Source organism: Triturus cristatus, chromosome 10, assembly GCF_964204655.1.
Source record: "Triturus cristatus chromosome 10, aTriCri1.1, whole genome shotgun sequence".
NCBI classification, from domain to species: Eukaryota; Metazoa; Chordata; class Amphibia; order Caudata; family Salamandridae; genus Triturus; species Triturus cristatus.
Window position 1 is genome coordinate 1,203,605,120 of NC_140593.1, and position 21,837 is coordinate 1,203,626,956.

Below are 21,837 nucleotides of genomic sequence, written 5' to 3' on the forward strand. Positions count from 1 at the left end.
GCCATTTCTGGGTATTCCTGGTCTTGATATCCCAGCCTATTATATGTGCGACTCCTCATACAACCTTACTAAATGTTAGGCATTGGGGCAAGAATATTACAAACAGTTGTTGGTCCAGCGGCTGAAATACTCTTGATCGACCTTAAAGAGCCCTCAAATAGGGATCAAATCTGGGCCACTGGATTTCGGAAACACCGACTTTGACTCTGCAAAATAGACTGTCTACCTTTTAGACTCAACCAATAAAAGGAGATGAAAGATTGCTAACTGTCAACTTTCAGAACAGTCTGGAGCATCTGCAAATGAAGTTAATCATCAGGAGTAGCATACGCCGAGAAGCCTAACTTTCCTTCAGCACCAGGTTTAAATTAACGTTTGCAATGGCACAAATCATCATGAAGACATAATATTCAATGAAAACCAATGACTTTGCCTTCAAAATCTCTCCTGCCCACAATGGACTGTGAGGTTTGGACATTTCCAATTATGGCAGGGCTCATCTTTAATATAAACTTACATTTCATCTCGAACCTGGGACCAACTTCGGAGAGTTCTATGTTCCGGTGATCTGTTTTTTTGTACACATGGTGCCTGTATAAGAATAAAAAAGACAGCATTGCTTCAGCTCAGATCCATCGATTCTGGCCACTTCAGTTCTACTAGTGAGAGACCTTGGGTAGTCATACTGGATCTTTAGCATGAGCGAGATTCCTTGGGTAGATTCCGGATGAAACAAAATATATGTTGGAGGCACATACAATATTCAATTTCACATTTATGTGGTGCTTCTTACCTTTGAGGAGGTCACAAAGTACACGATTCAGAGTCAGGTGTCTGGTGCATTCTTACAGTGTATGGTAGGTGTGGGATAGAGTGTCCTATAAGTAGGTGCTGGGTGAGGAGTCGGTAATTCTAAGATGCGTTTCCAACATGGGGTGTTGAAACTAAATACTTTTACTCAATTTACAGCCATTACAGCGGATATCTATTACTTCAGGTGCATCAGTCAATGTGAAAATAGGATTACCTGATGTCCAAAGTCAAACTTTGTGCTCGGATCAGGTCACTGGCTAAGTACATGATCTTCTACCTACAACCAGTGTAGGACCCGTTTTGCCTCAGGGATAGGCACACTATTGCTCCTAATCACTCATCTTAAAGACTAGACTTTGGTGCTCTCTGCTATATAAACATGGCTTGGAGTAATATATCAGTAATAGAGGCAGGCTTGAAGCACCTCAAGAAAGCCACAGTGTTATCACATATTCAACTTGGGCAACAACAGTCCTTTCAAAATACTTAATTTGCTGCTGACCATTTTAAGATTGGTTTTAATATTTCTTTTTAGAAAGACATGGTTAGAGGTTTGTGACCTTGTTTTTGTCCACAAGGCGCATCTCTCACCAACTACAAGCATTAAAATGCCTTCATTTTGTCAAGATTTTACGGAACTAAAGGGGATAGGAGTTTATTTTGGAGAAACTGCTTCTGTGTACCTTAATTCTCAATCACTTTTATCCTTTATAGGTCTCGGCTAGCGTGGCTGCGCACATGCGCAGCTCGCTCGGCGAGATTTAATGATTCTGAGGGAATTCTGAAAAGGGTTAAACGGTGGCCAGCCATTAGGAAAGAGCACGTTGTGACGTAGACTTTTCCAATTTTAAGACGGCCCACTTGGGCGGGCTCGTCTCACTTCCTCCCGTCGCAAAAGGTTTCTAATCTTTATGGGGCCATGTGTTTATTTTTGCATCTCGCTAAACCGTGGCTGCCTGGCGAGCGAGCCCTCCAGCCATCATAACCCCTCTTCTCCACTACCCGAAACGCCCCCTGCGACCTCCCCAGTCTCAGACGACGCAACCGACGATAGTACATTTTGCTGCTGCAAAACAAGGATCACAGGCAGCTCCGCCAATGCACCTCACTCCACTGCGTATTGCTACAGTTATACCAATATTTCTCACACGGAGTGTGGCTCTCTCTTGCAATGTTCACTAGTGTTTTATACTATTTATATAATGTGTAACGTAACTGGTGCTCATGTAAAGCGCTCCAATACCTTCGGGTCGAGTTTTTTTTTTTTTTAAAGTGGTCATCCTAACACTGCTTTGTCAATGCACGTCACATAAATAATGCCTCGTTTCACTATAAGCATCACATAGGGCATAAAAAGGTCTTCTTGGGCGCTTCACTTCAGTAACTTCGTTTATACGTATAATCAGTTCCCTCAGAGCTCTCCCAAAGCACCTCAGTTTACAACCTCAAAATTCTACCGTATAGAGAACACTCAGCTCCGCAAATGCGCCTCACTGTAATGCCTTCTGCTGTTAATATACTGGGACCACACACTGGTCATAGAAAGACCTTCACGTTTGTATGTACACTCTACGCTCTGCACGGTCTGGGACTTTCACTCTGGCTCCGGATAATCTATACTGCACTATAGGGATGAAACACTCATGGTGCGCCACGCCTCACTGCTGATCATTATGGCCGATCACACTTTACATGGGTACAGTTGGGTGGACACATCCGTGAAGAATTCCTTCTCTAAATTCGTGATCCAACCAAACTAACGCATCTTTTACACTCTCGATGTGATGTTGACGTGGGGATCTGCACTTAAAATTTCTTTCGGGGTAGTGGTTTAGCAGAGACACCCTTCATACTCGCTCTTAAGCTCATGTGTGAGGGGGCTTTTCATCAGCCTATCAAGCAGCATGAGGGGGTTCTCTTCTTTCTACCCCGCAAGGCAGTTTACGTGTGTGATATTTCACAACACATGTGCCCTTTTGGTCATCCTGAAGCGACCATGGGTACCTCCTTCTTCCCAATTTAAAGCAGTGATTGGGCGTGATACTCCCAACACGTAGGCCGTGTAAAAGGCTTCCCTCTTACAACCTCACTCGAAGCAATGTTGGGTAACTTTCCTCTTACATTTTACCCGAAGCAATTTGTTAGGGCCCATCTAAGCAATGTTTGGTGTAAGGAGCCCCCCTTCCCCAGGAGTGTGCGCGTCTGAGGCTCCCTCTTCCAGCTCCCCAATTCTTCATTCCTCTCGGCAGTTTGGCTTGACGGGCGACTTTGAAGCAGGGAAACCAGGTTTGAGTCTTGGCAGGAGACTCAAACATTTTGTGATTCTGGGTAAATCACATAATTCCCCCGTTCCTAACAATGAATAAAAGTGTCCGTCTGTGATACAACTATACCCCAAGTTCGCATTATATAACAGTACTGCAAAAAAAAAAAAAAAAGAATACATTTTTTTTACCACGCGCACTTTTTGAAAATACGATCATGTCTCGCATTTTATTAAGTTAAAAACATTTTCTTTGCTATACAATACCATTAGCAAAGCAAATGGCTTTAACTTAATCAAAGGCGAGACCTATTGAATTTTTAATGCTTGTTTTTAAAGTTAATGACTGTGAGAAAGTGGCTCTGTATATACTGTTCCCAAATAGGTACAGTGTGTACAGAGTCCACAGTACCCAGAGGTTTGGCAGAGGCTAAAGTTAGATATAACCTTACTCTCTAAAGTGGTAGCTTGGTCGAGCAGTAAGGCAGTATCAGAGGACAGTGAAAAGCATTTGTTGTACACACTCGGTCAGCAAATGGTCTCACACACTCAATAACTGAACTCTAGGCCAATGGTTTATATATAAAAATATGTTTGTTTTATTTTAGAACCAACAATAGGTATTAAAATATACTTTCTCAGAATGAGATGATTTTGTTAAATACTTTTGCAATATGCAATTGATTTTTGTAAGTAGTAGTTACAGGTTGTTGCAATACGCAACACAATTTCTAACACAATAATACATTGAGCTCAATGGAAGTTTTAAGTTATTTGCAATAGATAACTTTCAGGATTACTTTTGTAACTCCAGGACTGGATCCTAGATTCAGTCCTGGGACACTTCTAGAAAACAAGTGAGTAAAGTCGACTTAGTTACTGTTGTGATTTTTAGGCAATATTTTGCTATTTTAAAAGTTGACACTTCGAAGAAATTTCATAGAAAAACAGTCAATGATTCCCTATGGGAGAAAATTCAAGTTACAGGTATGGTATGTTCTCGTTACTTTTGTAATCCAGTACTGGGCTCCTAGGCTCAGTACAAGGACCTCTATCTAAAACAGGTAAGCAATTACGTTTTCACAGTTGGTACAATTTTTAAAGAATATTTGTAGTTTGCAAAAATCGACACTTAGAAGAAATTTCACAGAAAAAACAGTCAATGATTTCCTACGGAAGAAAATTGGGTTAATGGTAAGTATGGTTGTGAGTACTTTTCAGAGTCAGTGCTGGGCACCAAGATCCATCACTGGGATCTCTCCTAATAGCAGGTGAATATTTTCGTTTCTCGGTTGATTTTAGGTGAATATTTAAAGTTTTAGAAACTCCACACTTGGGTTATCGGCTTTCGGGTAAGTACTCGACTGGCAAAGTTAAGGTTCTGGGCACAGACTCAAGGGTCTCCCAGGGTCAGGTAAGTACAGTTGTTACACCCTCGGCGGCACAGGGGCAGCCGGGTGCAGAGTGAGTTAGGCCCAATGTTATCCTATGGAAGGCAGGGGGGCCTTGGTTGGTGGCTGCTGACTAGCAGGCCACGCGGCTGTGGGAGCTGGGCTCCTGGTCTCTTGCTCAGGGCAAAGGTGGAAGTAGATAGGAGTAGAGGTTACACTGCCAGGGTCACTCGGGCGGCTGGCTGCAGGGTGCTTTTGAGCCTTCGGGCGCTCAATGGATTTCAATGGGAAAGCTCCTGGATGAACAAAGGCTGCAAGCTCGGGGACGAAGATTCTTCAGGTGCCACCACCACTTCGAGAGGTAAGTTGGGTAGTTGGAGGATAGGTAGGTACCTAGGAGTTTGGCACAGGGGGACACAGGGGGCCGGGTGCAGGGGTGCCTTTTGGTGTCGGGAAATCTTACTCGGTTGATCGCGGTTGGGGGGGGGGGGGGGGGGGGGGGGGCATCGTCAGGAGCGTCGAGGTGAGTCTTTGGGTGGCGGATTCGGGGTCACAGTCGCCGTGGGGTCGTCCTCGGGGTCTTTGTTCACTCCGGCACAGGCAAGGCTTGGCGGGTGCAGAGTGTGCAGGGTTCGCGGTTCCAGGCTGATGCCAGGGGTTAGAAACTAGTTTTGAGCGGAGCCACTGCTCATGGGTCCCAGGTGCTCAGAGTCAAAAGGTAGCCAGGTCCTCCGGGGTTTGTGAGGTTGCTGGCCACAAGAGGTGCCGGGATGTAGCAGGAGCAGGTTCGACGGTAGACAGGCCGGTAGGGCTGGGGCCAAAGAAGTTGGTGTCTTCCTCTTCTTAACAGCTACACGGTAGGTCTTCTTTCTTCTTGGTCTTCCTTGTTTTTCGGAATCTGGAATGTAAGGAAGGAAGGTTCAGGGTGCCCCTAAATACAAGATTTAGGGGTGTTACAGGTAGGTAAAGGGCAGGGGATCAATGGGTCCCTGCCCTGGGGTGGGTACACCCCCTATCCTGCCACTCTCTTATGGGAGGGGGGCAGTAGCCTAGTCCTGATTGGGCAGGGCCTCCCATCTACAAGATGGCGAGTGCCCGGAGATGCGCTTCACCTCGCCTCCCCCACCTGAGGGGTGGGGTTGGCAGGCTGGCACATCCCCTGTCCTTATTTGGGGTTTCCGGCCAGGCTTCCCGCCAGAGTGGGGGCAGCAAGTGGCCTGGGGAAGCTCACAGAGGTGACATGCCTTTGAAGCTTCCCCCTGTCCATCCTGGGGGAGGAGACCAAGCACCTCGTTCAGGATGTGCTTTGTTGCAGGCCCAGGAGAGCGGGGGCTCGCCTACCCAGGGGTCCAGCAACATGTCTGCTGTGTGGCAGCCTAAGCAGACTCCCAGACCAGACGTGGATTGTAGGTTAGGTTTCAGGGGGCCTCTCTAAGATGCCCTCTGTAATGCTTTGTACATTAAATCCCACACTGACAACAGTGCGGGTTTAATGTGCTGTCTTCAGTGTTGCTATTATGGTGCTGCGGAGTTAGTGTTTGACGAGCTCTCAGCACCATGTACTCTTAAATGGCAGCACTGCACTTACAGTGCCCAGGAATGGACCTGGGTACTGTAGGGGCACAGGGCTCATGCTCCAGTGCCCACACCACTGGCATAGGGAACCCAGCTAGAGGGGTGGCTGATGTATGCCAGGGCAGTGTAGGTTGTGGGCATGGCACACAGGGATGCGTGCCATGTCGACTCGGTTTCGTCTTGTACCCAGACACTCAGCCTGCAAGGGCAGCGTGTTTGTGTTAGGGTACAGGGCCTCTGAGGGTGGCAAAATAAGTGCTGCAGCCCTTAGAGGCCTTCCCTGGTCACAAGGCCCTGGGTACCTAGGGTACCATTTACCAGGGGCTGACATATGGCCAGGGTTTGCCAATTTGGGTTTGAGGTTTTAGGGAAGGAACATAGCCCTGGGCACCTGATTGGCAGGAGCCCAGGGCACACTCAGTCAAAGTACATTCAACAATTCAGAAAAAAGTGGGGGCATACCATGCAATAAAGATAGCACTTTCTCACAATGACCAGCCAACTTGGAGGCCTGTTGCTTACATCTAACCATTGGAGGCAACTGTACACTTTTCCATGCAAGGGAAACGCTCCACTTTATGGATATGGTGCTCAACAACCACTCTACTATATATGGGCAACACTGAGATTCACCCTTTTCTGCAATTGCTTCGCTGCATGACAATCCCCAAGCACAGGGCTCATACACGGTGTGATATGCAAGCAAACTTCTTCCACCCGAGTTGGATGAAGTGCTAAGCTAGGGAGAGCAAAGAGGGGCCCTAGGGAAGGCAGGGGCTAAGAGCCCAGACAGATGATACAAACGGTACAGGGAAAAATCTTTCTTGTGTGAGTGGGACCTATCAACAAGAAGTTAAGTAATATACAGAAAAGGCTACAAGACATTTAAAGTGCAAATGGGAATAGGTGCTGTATGGGAGAATATGGCAGAAGTGACGCATTACCCCAAAATTTATTTAAAAACAATTAAACAAATTTACTTTATTTGCTAGACAAACTCATTGAAACTAGGAGAATGTTTAAGCCATACAGTGGATTGGAATCAATAATGAATATAAATAATGTTAAGGCACCAAAAATAGGAATAATTGAGCATAACCAACACAAAAACTGTCTTTATCAGAGCCAGGCTCCTACATGTTGGCAAGATATCCCAGTGAACTGTGTTGAGTGATCCCATTTTATAGCACTTCATACCCGATGAATCCACAAAGCTGTCCTATTTGAAAAGTATTCCTGGATACCCTTTTAGAGTTTGTGGTTGTAATGTTTTGGATGTATCTTCTATAGAAGATGTATGATGAGGTGCATGAGTGTAGGACGCTGGCTCTTTATACAATATCCCAAAAGAAGTATAGAGTGTCCAGGTATCCCTTATGAGTGGACAGGGGCTTACTTTAACAATCCCAAGGTGCTCTTTATGTGGTAGTGTGGTCGAGCAGCATTAGGCTCATCAAGAAGGAGTGTTAGACATTTATAGCATACACACAGTCAATAAATGATACAGGCACACATTCAATAAGGAGATGCACAGCAATTTAGAAAAACACCAAGTATTTTTATATATTTTTAAACACCAAGAACTTAGTTGGGTAAGTACGGGATAAGGTCCAAGGCAACACCAACAGGTCAGCTCAGTAGGACCTGGGGCGTCCGGTTGCAGAGGTGCTTTTTAGCGCCGGGTGCCCCGTTGGTTTCAATGGGAAACGGTCCTGGGAAAAAGAGGCTGGAAATGGTGACTGGGGAGCCAGTCCTATTGAACGCATGGGGGCTTGGTCCTTGAGATGCTGGGGCATGTAGACACAGTCGGTCCACTTCTCCTTGGGCTGTGGGGCTCAGGTGCAGTGGTGCTTTTAGGGGTCAGGTCTGTGCTGCGGAAGACACTTGCGGTTGAGGGGGCCTGCACAAAGAAGCTGCAGGCAGCGACTGGGAGTCCAGTCTGGTCAAACCGAAGATGGGGTTCAGCTCCGGAGGGTCACAGGACCTCGTTGGCACCATTGGCCCATGTCGACTCAGACGGGGGACTTAGATGCAGTGGTGCTTTCCGGTGTCGGGTTTTCAGAGTCCTCACAGTTCCTCTTAGGTGCTTGCAGGGTGCAGAGAAGTATCTCCCCTACTCCATGGGAGATGCTGGTTGCTTCTTGAAGTGCTGGTAGTCCTTTCAGACTTTTGGAGGCAGCGCATTTGCAGGACGAGTCGTCTTTGGCACAATTGTCAAGGACAGCAGGCAGGGTTGGCGCCACGTCAGTTGCTGCTCCTCAGTTCTTGATCTTTACATCTCTTCGGTGTCCTCCTAAGGTCGACAGAATCGGCTTTCCTAGTGCCAGGGACTCCCCTAAATACTTGTTTTAGGGGAGTGAAGGGTTGTAGCCACAGGGCTACTTACCCTTGGAGTCACTACACCCCCTATATGCCCACTTCCCACAGGAAGTGGGCATAAGCCTGTCCCAGAGTTCGTAATTCTGCCACCACCAAGATGGCAGAATTTTCCTAAAGGGGGGTCACATCAGACAGCACACCTTAGGGGTGTGAATGGTCTGGTAGTGCAACACGCCTCCCTTCATATCTAATTTCCCGTCTGTCCTGGTTCCAAATGGGCATAGGGCAGGGGGTTGGCATTTTCGTCTGTCTAGGGAAGCCTTGGTCACATATTAAAGGTGGCAGAGGCCTTTGAAGCCTACTTTCAATCAATCAGGTGTTTGTTAAGCGCGACTACTAACCCGTAAGGGTCTCAAGAAGCTGGGGGTCGCAGGTTCCAGTCTATCAAGGAAGGGGTCTGCCGAAGAGCCAGGGTTTAAGGTTTCATGCGAAGATGGGGAGTGATGTTGTCTGTCTGAGGTGGAGCGGAAGTTCGTTCCAAGCTCTGGCCGCGCGGAAGAAGGAGCAGCCTCCCGATCTGGTCTTTCTGGTGCGGGGTACCACAGCGTAGGACAGCTGGGCTGATCGTAGGGTCCTTTGGGGTGCGTGGAATTTGAGTCGGCTGTTCAGGTATGCTGGTACGGTGTCGTGGAGGGCCTTTTGAGCGTGGGTTAGCGTCTTGAAGGTGACTCTAGCTTCGATGGGGAGCCAGTGGAGTGTGAGCAGGTGCTGGGAGATGTGGCAGTGTCTTGATACTTTGATATGTTGATTACTTAGTCATCCTACTTGGAGGAGATGACAACATCTCCAGCCAAAGCAGGCACTGTTACTGCCCTCCAAGAGTATAGGCTCTCACCTGCAGGGGGTCAGAAACCTGTCTGAAGTGGCAGCCTGGTCGACACCAGGCAGCCAACACACTAAAGGCTGGTAGGTTTTCAAGGGGCACCTTTAAGGTGCCCTTTGGGTGAATGCATTAATAAATCTACTGCTGGAATCAGTGTGGGTTTAATAATACAAGGTGTTTGATACCAAACACCATAGATTTCAGTAAAGCCATCATGTAGCTGGGGAACCCGTTTTTGTGTGTCCAGCACATGTAATTAAAATGGCTTTCCTGTTCACTTGTGATTTCTAAGAATTGGCCTCTGACATCACAGGGGAATATTCACTCCTGAAGATGTGCCCACATGTGTAGTATAGTGCACCCTGCCTTAGGGTTGTAAAGCATTCTGTAGGGGTGGCTGAACTATACTGCATGCAGTGTCTACAGGCATGGCAGATGGGCATGTACCGTGTTGTGTTTTCACTTTTACCTACACCAAGACACGCAGGCTGCAATTGCAGTCTGCACAAGTTAGGTGAGGGGTCACGTAAGGCAGTACAATTCATGCTGCAGCCCTTAAGGACACTCTTTCCCCTCCTTGCCCTGGGTACCACTTACTAGGGACTAATAGGGGGTGCTAAAGGTATTGCCAATTGGGGGAACAATTGTACTGTTTATTGAAAGAGACCTGACACTGGGGAACTGGTTTGCAGTAACCCAGTGCACTTCTGTGAAAATTGCATCAGATACCAGGCAAAAGGCGGGGGTGACCATGTCTAAAAGGGCCACTTTCCAACAATGAGGTTCAAAGACATGCTTCAAATATGTGCAGCAAAAGTGACGCACATAATCTTAAAGTGGAGCAGAGTATGAATAGACACATCTGATGGAGACATTTAGCCGCAGATTCCTTACCTCTGAATTTACCAGGTATAAGACTGGATTTGGAACATTTTTGTGTGAGCAGTAACCCTGCGCTCCTGTGACATTTGCGTCGTCTATATAGGCGCCACCTCATCACGCTGTCAGTTCTTTTCTTTTCGCGACAGTTAGCACTGAAAGAGCTACCCCTCTGTCGGTTTGTTGACAGAATTTTATTTAATGTTTTTTCAAGTTCTTTTTTGAGGGATTCTTCCTCCCGGTTGTGTCGAGAATGTCTTCGAGAAAGACGGGGTTAAACCGTGTGACGCCTGTCGTTGCGCCAATGTCGGTTACAGACCCACATCTAGTGTGTTTGTGATGTCTTGAGCATGACCACAACTCCAAGTCGTACGTGGATTGCCTGGCCATTGCTCCCTGGAGGTGCTAGCTGCCTGGCAGGCAATGCGCCGGGCAACTCCTCAGAGATCTCGCTCCTGATCGAGAGGGAGGTTGTGGGACCGCTTCAGGAGCCCAAAGTCGTCTTCCTCCCACACCAGGTCACTGCGACATTCGGGAAAGAAGCACATGTTGAAGTGGGCCTTGACTTCGCCTCATCCGTCAGCTGACGCGACGAAGGAGTATCGACGTAAAAGGCACAGTTCTTCAGAAACGTTGCAAGGGCAGACTCCAAGCCTCCCACTTTTTCCAGGAGCTGGAGCAACCCCGCTCACATAAAATAATTTTACGATGCCATGGGCTGCATATGTGAGCGGCCCAACACCTTCAGCGTGCCTTCAAGCCCTGAGGGGGTAGGAGGGGGCCCCATCTGGTTCCGCACCAACGGCTCGGGCCTCAGCTCCATGAGCCCCCATGGTTGCGGACCAGCGTTGGTTGTACCACTGAGATTGTCCCCGGTGTCAGCCCCATTCGGATACCGGACGACATGGAGACGAAGCTGCGTCGATTGACGCTGACAGGACCCCTGTGTCCTAGGTCGGAGCCTGAGCCTTATTCTGAAGGGCTAGGCATGGGGGGGAAGAATGGGAGAGGTCACTGGACCCTTCACAATACCAGTTATAACAGGATGTGGACCGATGTGAGGAACTCTGAGGCCAGTGGTTTGGACAGCTCTGCTGGTATGCTTTCTCCGCTACCGTGGCTACTAGGAGGGAGCATCATATTCCATGGTGGTGAAGAGGGCAGCTGGACCTCGAATTGCCCTCTGTCAAGTCTAACATCCTGACGGAAGTGCTACAACTGGGACCTTCCGCTCCCGAACCCCTGCTCACTTTCAATGAAGCACTAACAGATGTGCTATTTGGAACCTGGTCCAAGCCCAGCCCAGGGGTTGCGGTAAACAGGACAATTGCCTGCCGCCACCGCCATGCACCGGAGAACCCAAACTTTCTCGCCCAACCCCCACCCGAGAGCTTGGTGGTCCACACCTCTACATTCCATGGCAAATTCCCTGCCCCACCCCCAGACTGGGAATCCAAGAGGCCGGATAGCTTGGGTAAAAAAATGTTTTCCTACACCATTCATTCCACACCAGCCTTGCATTGCGATGGGTGAACACCGCATGCTTAGTGGGCAACTTCTCCCACACTCTGTGGGACATGGTTGTGTAAGTGCTGCCACAGGTCCTGGAGGAGGCGCGGGAAGTTCTCCCCCAAGCGGTCAAGGAAGAGAAGTGCAACGAAGTTCACCATTAGGTGTGGTTTTGATATGACGGACTGTTTCGTCAACTGTGGCACTTAGACGCCACGCCTGGCTGAGATCATAAGGCTTTTTAGGGAATGTCCATACTTCCCTCATGGCCATGCCCTTCAATGGCACCAGTCTCGTCGAAAAGGCAGACTCCGCGCTGGAGCGCTTTAAGGACTTACAGCTACAGCCAAGTCGTTGGGCCTCGCAGCTGCCCCGTGTAATCCTCAGTCTGCCTATCTCAACCACGCCAACCATATTCCAGCAACCGCCCACGCAAGCTTCCCAGACTGCGGGGGGCGTCTACGCTGTTCATACTGCCCATGTGAGTCAGGTAGCCAGAGGTCTGCCACAACCACCAATCCCCCTGCAGCCACAGCCTCTAAGCCCGTCTCATCTTACCCTACAAGATCTTAGGTGTCTAGCTGTAGTCAGAATCAGCCATCATCTCTACCACTGGCAGTCCATAACATCGGACAGGTGGGTTTTACAGATTTTTTGGAGGGGCTACTCCCTTCCTTTCGAATCCTCCCCTCCATCTCACGACCAGCTGACGGAGGATCATTTGTCCTTGCTCCGCGAGGAAGTCACAGCTCTCTTGGCCAAGGGAGCCATAGAGAGGGTTCCGGTGTCAGTAGTAGGTAGTGGTTACTATTCCCGCTACTTTCTGATCCCTAAAAAGAGCAACAGGTTTCGCCCGATCTAAGTTCAGAGAATCCTCAACCTCTACCTCAAAAAGGAGAAGTTCAAGATGCTCACATTGGCTCACGTTTTGTCTGCCCTGGACCCAGGAGACTGGATGGTAGCAGTGGACTTGCACAATGCCTATTTTCACATCCCCGTCCTGCCCGCCGATTGGCATTACCTGTGGTTTACGGTAGGCCACGAGCATTTTCAGTTCAACGTGCTCCCCTTGGACCTTACCAGTGCCCCTCAGATTGTCACCAAGATGATGGAGGTGATAGCAGCTCATCTGCACAGATCAGGGGGTGCCAGACTTCCCCCTATCTCAATGACGACTGCTGAAGGCGGGCTCACCCCAGGCTGTCTTCTTCCACCTTCAGACTGTGGCGGAACTCCTGCATTCGCTGGGGTTCACTCTCAACATGTTAAAGTCACACCTAACTCCCTCTCAGACGCTCCCTTTCATCTGAGCTGTTCTGGATACAATGCAGTTTCTGGCTTATCCTCCAGAGCAGCGAGTCCAGGTATTCAGGATATGACACCGATGTTTCAGCCTCTATCTTGAATTTTAGTGAGAATGACTGAGGCTGCTGGGCCTCATGGCCTCCTGCATGCCGCCTGTGACACATGCCAGATGGTGTATGCGGGCTCTGCAGTGGAACCTGAAGTTCCAGTGGATGCAGCACCACAGGAATCTCTCCAACATGGTCCATGTTTCGGAGGGAACTGCAAGAGACATGCAGTGGTGGCTAACGAACTGCAATTGGGTCAGAGGCAGACCACTCTCCCTTCTCCAATCAGATCGGACAGTAGTGACAGATGAGTCACTCCTGGGATGGAGCGGCCAACTGGGAGAGATGGCGACCAGAGGACTCTGATCTCCAGCGGAATTCGGACTCTACATAAACATGCAGGAGGTCAGAGCGATCAGACTGGCATTGAAAGCTTTTATACCCTCCACCAAAGGATGGCTGATGCAGGTGGTCAAAGACAACATCACCGTCATGTGGTACTGCAACAAACATGGCACGGCGGTGTCGTGGATCCTTTGTCAAGTGGCCCTGTGTCCCTAGAAATGGCTGGAACAGCGGGACATATCCCTGGTGGTTTAACACCTGGTAAGTTCCCTTAACACCAGGGCAGACAAACTCCGCCGTTGATGCTTAGCGGATCACGAATGGTGTCACCAATTGGAGGTGGTGCAGGTCTCTTTCAGCAGTGGGGAGAGCCTTGGTACGACCTGTTCACCTCTGTCGAGAATGGGCGATGTCAGAAGTTTTGCACACTGGAGTTTCCAAGGCGGCTCTCGTTTGGAAACACTTATCTCATGTGGAGCTCAGGTCTCCTGTACACCCTTCCACCCATACCACTTCTGGCCAGAGGTCTCAAGAAGATCAGAAGCAACCAGGCCCAAGTCATCCTTGTGGCACCGGAATGGGCATAGACAGTCTGGTATCCTGAGCTTCTCGGCATGAGCATCGATCTTCCAATCAGGCTGCCCCTTCGGGAAGATCTTCTGTCGCAGCAGCAGGTGGTTCTCCACCTGAAACTGTCCACTCTCTGCCTTCTTGCGTGGATATTGAGCTGTGACAGTGGACAGCTTTCGACCTTCCTCCCGAACTCTGCAATGTTATCTTGGCAGCCAGGCGTCGCTCCACCAAGATATTTGCATGCCGGTGGAAGAAATGTATATTATAATTGTACAAAAAATTCTATTGACCCTCTTTCTGCTTCCCACATATTTTTTATTTTTATTTTGACCCTTGCCCAGCAGGACTCTGCTCTGGGCACTCTGAAAGGGTATCTTTCTGCCTTTTTACGATTGCCTGGCCAACACTCTTTATTTAAATCTCCCACTGTAAATAGCTTTCTGATTGGTCTTGTACATATGTTCCTGCCTTACTCTTTCATTCCGCCTTAGTGGGATCTTAATCTGGTTCTCACATTTCTGATGAGCCTTTACATAATTGTCCCTTAAAGGCTGCTCACCATCAAAACAACCTTTCTCTGTGCAATAACATCTGCCCAGAGGCTTTATCATCCAAGCCTCCATTCCGGTCTGTCTTTCCAGACAAACTGGTGCTTCTCACTAGGGCCTCTTTCTTGACAAAAGTTAACACCATTCCATGTGGGCCAATCAGTCACCTTGCCCACTTTCTATGCTCCTCACAATCCCTCAAGAGAAGAGCGACTCCGTCTGGACTCAAGAAAAGCATTGTCATTCTACCTTGACTGCACACAAGATTTCTGGGTGTACGACCAACTCTTCGTAGCGTATGTTGAAGTGAAGAAGGGTCAGGCAGTGCAGTAAAACTATTTCGCACTAGGTCAACCTCTGTATTAAAATCTGCTGCACACTGGCCAAGAAGCAGCTCCCCCCACCCCCAAGGGCTTAAGGGCTCATTCCACCAGGGCTAAAGCCAAGACCACTCCGTTAGCACGGGGAGTCCCGGTCCTGGACATCTGCCAGCAACCTGGGAGCCCCTGCACATGTTCACCAAACATTACTGCCTGGACAGTCAGGTCTGCAGGGATGGGAAATACGTGCGTTTGGTCCTGATGGACTTTCTAGTTTAGAATTTGTCCGCAGCCCACCACCAGGGACGGTATTGTTTGGGTATCTTTTCAAAGGTAAGGAATCTGCGGATAGATGTCTCCATCAGATGAACAAGTTACTTGCCTTCGTTAACACATTATCTGGTAGAGACCATATCTAGCCGCAAATTCCTTACTGACCCGCCCTCCCCACTCTGCGGATAGATTTCTAGGGTTAGGGCTGATCCCTATGAGGGCCATAGTTTGAACACACCAGTGTCAGTACACTTCATGGGCTTCATTTCTCTGCGCTCCTGGCATGGAAAGTCGTGAAAAGTAACTTACAGGTGATGTATAGTGACGCACACATCACTTGCATTGTGGATCTTGCTGATGACGCCACGTAATGGTGCAGAGGGGTACTGCTCACGCGAAACATCTTCCAGGTCCAGTCTGATGCCTGGGAAATTCAAATGTAAGGAATCTGCGGCTAGATATTGTAACCGAATCTAAGTAACTTGTTCATTTATGCATACCTACGTAGTAATTTGCACAGATCATCATTTGAATCTTGCGGGTACAATTATTGGGACAGCCTCTTTTTAGTGCCCAACGGTACTGGATGAGCTTGACAATTCTTATCCATGCAAGCATTTAATTTCAACGTTTTGCTGTCTAGACACAGGTGGAGTTTCCACCGGGTTGTGACTTTTTGAAGGGTACCACAGTGAATAGAGGAGCCAGCCTTGATTCACGAGGTGTGTGGAGTTTTTTTTCCCATGGAAGAGTGGTTGAGTCTTGTGGATTGCTTGATGAGCTACGCCCATTGCCACGAATGGAATCTTGCGTTAGCTGATGAGACCTGTGTCCTGCAGGTCACAACTTTGAATTACGCCAGCTAACTCAGCACATTAGTCTTCTCAAGCCAATAAAAAAGGGCTCCATTGACTTGGGTAACGATAGGACCGGCTATTTAGAGGACTATGAAAACTTGTTTACTTACCTGCAGTAATAATGTTTCTGATAGGTATATCACCCATAGATTATCTACCCGAACCCCTTTTGGAGCACCAGAATGAGTCTGATAACTCTTTCACAGTCCACCCACTTTCAACTGCATCAGGTGGCACAGAATCGCACTGGCAGTGATGTATGTTGGCTCCATTAAAAGTGAAGTGTCGGCCTCCGTAAGAAACGGCGCGAGCTATGGTGACATCAGTTCCTTCAATTTTCCATGCCGCAAGTATGTTAAAAAAAGCTGTACATAATACAAAATCACAGCATAAATTTCCTCAAATAGATGGAAGACTCTAAGAGACATCCATCAGAAATTTACCAAAGGTAGTAAACTTGTTAAATGTCCAAATAGTCCACACAAAAAAAAAAAAAGAAGGTTGAGGACTGAAATCCAAGTTTGTTCAGAAAAGACTGCAAAACTGCTTTGGAAACTTAAACTGAGCACAGCTCCCAAGCTCTTGGAAAGGTAAAAGAGCGAAAAGAAAACTATGTTGCAGCATTACAAACAGACTGCGCAGGAACAGAAGCAGAAGTTACTGCAGTACCCCTCATGGAGGAGACCCAAAGCCTTTAGGATAAAGTTCATCTGCCAACTCACAGCCAAATGTCACAGTGAAAGAAATTCAATGTGAAATAGAAACCGCATAACCCTTCTTGGTTTACAAAATGTTGATAATTTATTTTGAAAACACTACTCATTCTCTGGATATAGAAGCTTAAATTCCTCCTGGGGTCTAATATCTGAAGTCTCTCCTTTTTTGAGTGATGCTGGAATAGAATTTAGTCTGTAATACCTGAAATTCAGACACTCCTTAAGGTAAAAAAAAAGTTTCCACTGGAAGGGCTACTGTATTCTTCTGAAATACTGTGACAAAAGGAAGAGGCTGAAAAAGCCTGTAGCTTACAGACTCTTGTAGCCGATGTAATAGTTACCCCTGTCAGCCAGGGAAATACTAAATTGCTAAATATTACCTGCCTAAGTCTGGAAAGAATCAACAAAACATACAGGACACCAGGCAGCAAAACTAGGCTATGTACTAGAACATAGCGTGGGTCGAGTGCTTACGAGGCAAGAAAAGAACCTCTAACGTAGTGGAAAACAACAAGAGAACATTCATATCGCAAGATCTTGGTTCAAAGGCTGGACTCTGTGCTTTGAGTGGAACAATGTGACCCCCTGCTCAGACTCGATCCCCCATTGGTAAAGGTCTTCTCTCTGAGGAAGAGGCCAAGCAGAAGTCAGACTTGGGAGCCAAAAGTCTGACTACCAAGGGTGAGAAGTCCAATCTGGAACAATCCAAATCACATGTGACTTGTGAAATCAGAATCACCTTCGGCATCAGACCAAGACGTGAAAGTGCTTAATTAGGTCTGAAGCTCCATTACAGGCACAGAACTTCCATCAGAGAACCTTCCAATCGATACTCTCTTGCACAAAACCAAGGGCAAACAGTGTTGTCCTTGGTTGCTAAAGTGTAGGAGAAGATGCCATTTGTAGCATGTCGACAACAGGCTGCTCAAAGATTTTTAGGTCTCGCCTTGCTATCGCGTAAGCGATCGCAAAGCGAGACTATTGTAAAAGGGCTTTTCAAAGTGCTCCCAAAAAGCGGATTGCATTGCTAGCACGCGCACAATCACGCGCATGGTGCCGCCATGCACTCCGCTTTTTGGGAGCACTTCAAAGGGTCCGCTCCCCCGCCTGGAATGCGCTCCCCCGCCAAGCGCGCGTCACGCTCCGCCGAGCTTGTTTAATTTCAGCTGTTTGAGAATGCGCAGCTGGTCGTGTTATCTTGTTTAGCTCATTTGCTGTACTTTCGCTGGCCTCACAGAGAAGATATTTTCGAGCCTCGCAGAAAATAAACACTTCCTTGCTTCAGAAGCTTCGCTTGTGCTTTTCACGTTTCGCTGGCCTCACAGAGAAGATATTTTCGAGCCTCGCAGAAAATAAACACTTCCTTGCTTCAGAAGCTTCGCTTGTGCTTTTCACGCAGCATTTTTGTCGGCCGAACTGCCCTCCTTCCACTAAACAGGGTGATGGCTGGCCGTAGAAAACCCTTCTCTCAGTCAAACCAAACACACGCGGCGTGATTTTAAGCTCCGGCAGTAAGGTAGCTATCCTGCAGTGCTAGTTATTTCTACCCTATAACAGCAAGCATTGGAGTTATTAACACACACTGCAGGCACTTCTCTGCAGCGGTAACACTGCCCCATTGCTGGTAGCTGCAGCCCACAACTCGGACTCTCCCGAGCGGCCCCGCCCATGCTTCAAGGACTGGTCATGCTTAAATATGGAAACCGTGAGGGGTAAAAACCTTTGAGGGACGTAAGTAACCCCTCCATGTGAGAAATTTTGTTTACAAAGTTAATTTGCTAATTTTCCACAAATATATTGAGCTGGGTAGATTTTGTGGAATTGTGTTTTGCAGTCTTTGCACCGTTTTAAGGGTTTTACGCCTCACCCCCATGCAAACTACCGTGGGAAAACACCAAAACACACGCTCGCCTTTCCCTCGCTTCGGGCTGTTCTCCCTTTTACAGCTGCCCCTTCCTCCTTATCTACTACCGGACGTGGATTATTTTATTGTAAGCTCGACCCTCTTCCCGCCCGCCTCTACGGTCGCATCTCTTTGCCTTCTCAGACCTTGTTCATCCTACCTCGAGCAGAGTTACAGATCAGTAAGCGAGTCCGTGGCACATTTAGTATAAGCATATTCACATATTAAGTTAAAGCGGCTCAGTGCAATCAATGTCCTTTGATTTTAACTTCGGCAGGCACTGCGCTTTACACAGCGTTTTTATATCTGCCTTCCATAGTGAAGTGCAGAGGCAGCCGACGTTAAAATCAAAGGGCCTTGCATGCACTGAGTCACTTCACTTTTACTGACTACACCACGCTTTATATCTGCATTCGCATAGTCAGTGAAAGCAGCTCAGAAGCATGCAGGCCCTTCGATTTTAACTTTCGCAGGCACCCTGCTTTAAATCTGCCCTTCAGATAGTAGTTACTCACTGCCCTTTCTCTGAAAATATATTTTCAACGGTTTCTATGCAGGGCTAGAGGCCTCCAGATCCCTTTCTACTTTTTGAGTGATTACCAACGAGAAGCGCAGCCTTGTGCCCCTTCTGAAGTGGAGCCCCAAACAACGTCCATAAGTAGAAGCAGCTCCTGTGTTCCTGTCACAGATTTCCGGCGTCACAATGGCAGTGCCAGGGATTGTAAGGGGAAGCCAGGGATCGCAGCTGCGACCCCTGGGGACCCGAAAATGATGTCTCCATGGAGTAGGGAGGGCATAAGGGATGATTAGGGAGGGACATGCACCCACCCACTAATGAGTAAGCCCAAACATGCAACGTTTTAGAAGAGGAAAGCAGGAGATTTATCAAAGTTATCAGGAGAATGTATTTCTCCCAGTGACTTCTATTGAGGGTGATGCCTTAATCGGGTCTATTGTCATGTATGGGACTTGCACGTGTGCTGCTGCAAGGTCAAGATCAGAAAAGCAAACATTTTATTTTACTTACCTGTCATGAGAACAGAGAAAGCGCTATAGCAGGCAGAGAGAGCATGACAAAAATGTTGTGCACTGGCCCGAGGGAGAAGGTTACTGGCTGTGAATACATTGTTGCATGCAGGAATCGGGAGGTGGGAGACTAGCTTTGAAATCGGTAGTCTCCCGCCTGAATCGGGGGGGTTGGCATATATGTAAGCCCATCACTACACAAACTGTGGGGCACATTATCAAGACAGGCGATAAAATTATCTCCGCTTTAGCGGCAGAAAACCGACGCTAAAACGGCGATAATGGGCTTGATAATATGCTCTATGGAATTCCAATTAAAGCCCATGTTAGATGTGAAGGACATCTAACATGGGCTTCAATTGGAATTCCATAGAGCATATTATCAAGCCCATTATCGCCGTTGTAGCGTCGGTTTTCTGCCGCTAAAGCGGAGATAATTTTATCGCCTGTCTTGATAATATGCCCCTGTATTTCTATGGATACTACCGCCACAAATGAGCCAAAACAGTCATTAATATACTCTAGCTCAGAGCTAGAGTAAGTCTAGCGCCACACAGACAACCACGGGTAATGCAACACAATTGAAAATGAAGGAGGCAAGGACAAAAAATAAAAGCATATAGGAACTACTGTTAAATTAAATTGACTTATTTTAACTTCAAAAAAATATAAGTACATTTAATATAAAGAAGTGCCTATTTACTCGGCTGTTGACCAATGGTACAAAATCTTTGCTATTTACGCAGTGGCTGGCAAAATAGTCCATAATTTGCGGTTTAGCTGTTTAGACCAAATAGTTGAGATGGTGTGCAATTTGACCAGTGTATGTATAAATAGTGCAAATGAGGTCTTTATTTAGCCTGCCATAAGGGAAACAAGCATTTGCAATGCACTAGGTCTCGCATTTGAGAGAGTTTAAGCTATTGGCATTGTAAATGACAATGCCTTTTATTTATGTTTTAAAAACCAACATGTATAATAAAAGGCATTGCCATTTACAACGCCAATAGCTCAAACTCTCACAAGTGCGAGACCTATTGCATTGCAAATGCTTGTTCTTGTTTAAGCTGTGTGGCCGAGGAAAGGATACAGCATCAACTACTTGTCATTGAGTATTGACTGTAACTCTGAATTTTACATTAACTTTGGGATGCTCTCTCAAGTTTGGTGGCTTACCTGTTGATTTTAGAAGTAAACTATTTTTATTTACTGTATTTATTGATACTGTGCCGCCATGTGGTTGTATTTAAGCGAAGGTTACCCTGTCTTGAAAGAAAACTTTTATATTAATAATTTTATTGCTTCCCTTTTACTGAGAACGATGGGAGGAGCCTTGTGAAAAATATTTTCTAATGTTTAAGTTTTGATTCTTATAAGCGGATTGTAATGTGGAGTAAGAAGGAGGAATGGTAAACATCCTTTACCTGATTTGTGTCCCTTGCACTTAAGGCCAGGGTCTTCAAAGCTGGCGACCACAGCCCCTATACCTATGATACTCAGTGTAATTTGTTTGCTGGTGAACGCTTTCCCAATGCCTTGGCAGTATCAGTTGTTTGAAGTGCTCTAATGATGAATCTATTTTCTCAACAAATACCGATTGGCCATAAAACAGCATATCAATCAACTAAACCTAAACATCATTAAAAAAAACAGTGATCTGCATCCATGCTTGCATTCTCAAGACTATAGGCGAGACCATGGACTGCAGAATTACCTACACAGTATTCAACCCAGTCTGTACCATTGTTTGCCTTGGTACATTCATCCCAATCTTGCAAAAGATCTGTAAATGGAGAGCATAATGTGTTGATGAAGAGAAGGCACAGCTAGTATAGCCAATCCCCATACTACACGAGTATCTCTCTAGCCCTTTGAATTCAGAAGCCACTTGCTTGCTAGACAGCCCAGTGAAAGTGTTTTCCCCAAAGTGTCCAATTGTTTTGATTGCCCGGGGATAGGGTTTTGTTTCAATTTACTTGCAGAAAGTCGCACAGAAAAACTTTCAGATATAGGATACCTAGAGAGCTAAGGTGTGTATGATGGTGCACATCTATACTTAATCGAAGGTGATCGGGGAAGTGGAGTGCAGTTTAGAGCAAGGCTCCTTCGCCCGATGATTTAGTGCCTTTTTGAATCTAGTAATTACTTCACCACTCAAAATGTCTGTGAAAAATGAAGACTTCTATTGCGGTCTACACAACTCAGTCTTAACCAAGCAACAGAACTAGCTTGTTCAGCTGAAGCAAGCTCTTTCAGGTCTGGTAGCTCCTTCTTTGAGGATGTATCTAAGCT

General features: G+C 47.1%; 1 protein-coding gene across 1 annotated transcript in view; it reads right to left on the reverse strand.

The window, feature by feature from the left end:
* Positions 1-21,837, reverse strand: part of IMP4 (IMP U3 small nucleolar ribonucleoprotein 4) — a 79,301-nt gene that overhangs the window by 16,019 nt on the left and 41,445 nt on the right. Inside the window, exon 8 of the mRNA XM_085629679.1 lies at positions 518-591. Within this exon, the coding sequence (XP_085485805.1) occupies positions 518-591 (74 nt within the window). The remainder of the gene's footprint in view (positions 1-517; positions 592-21,837) is intronic.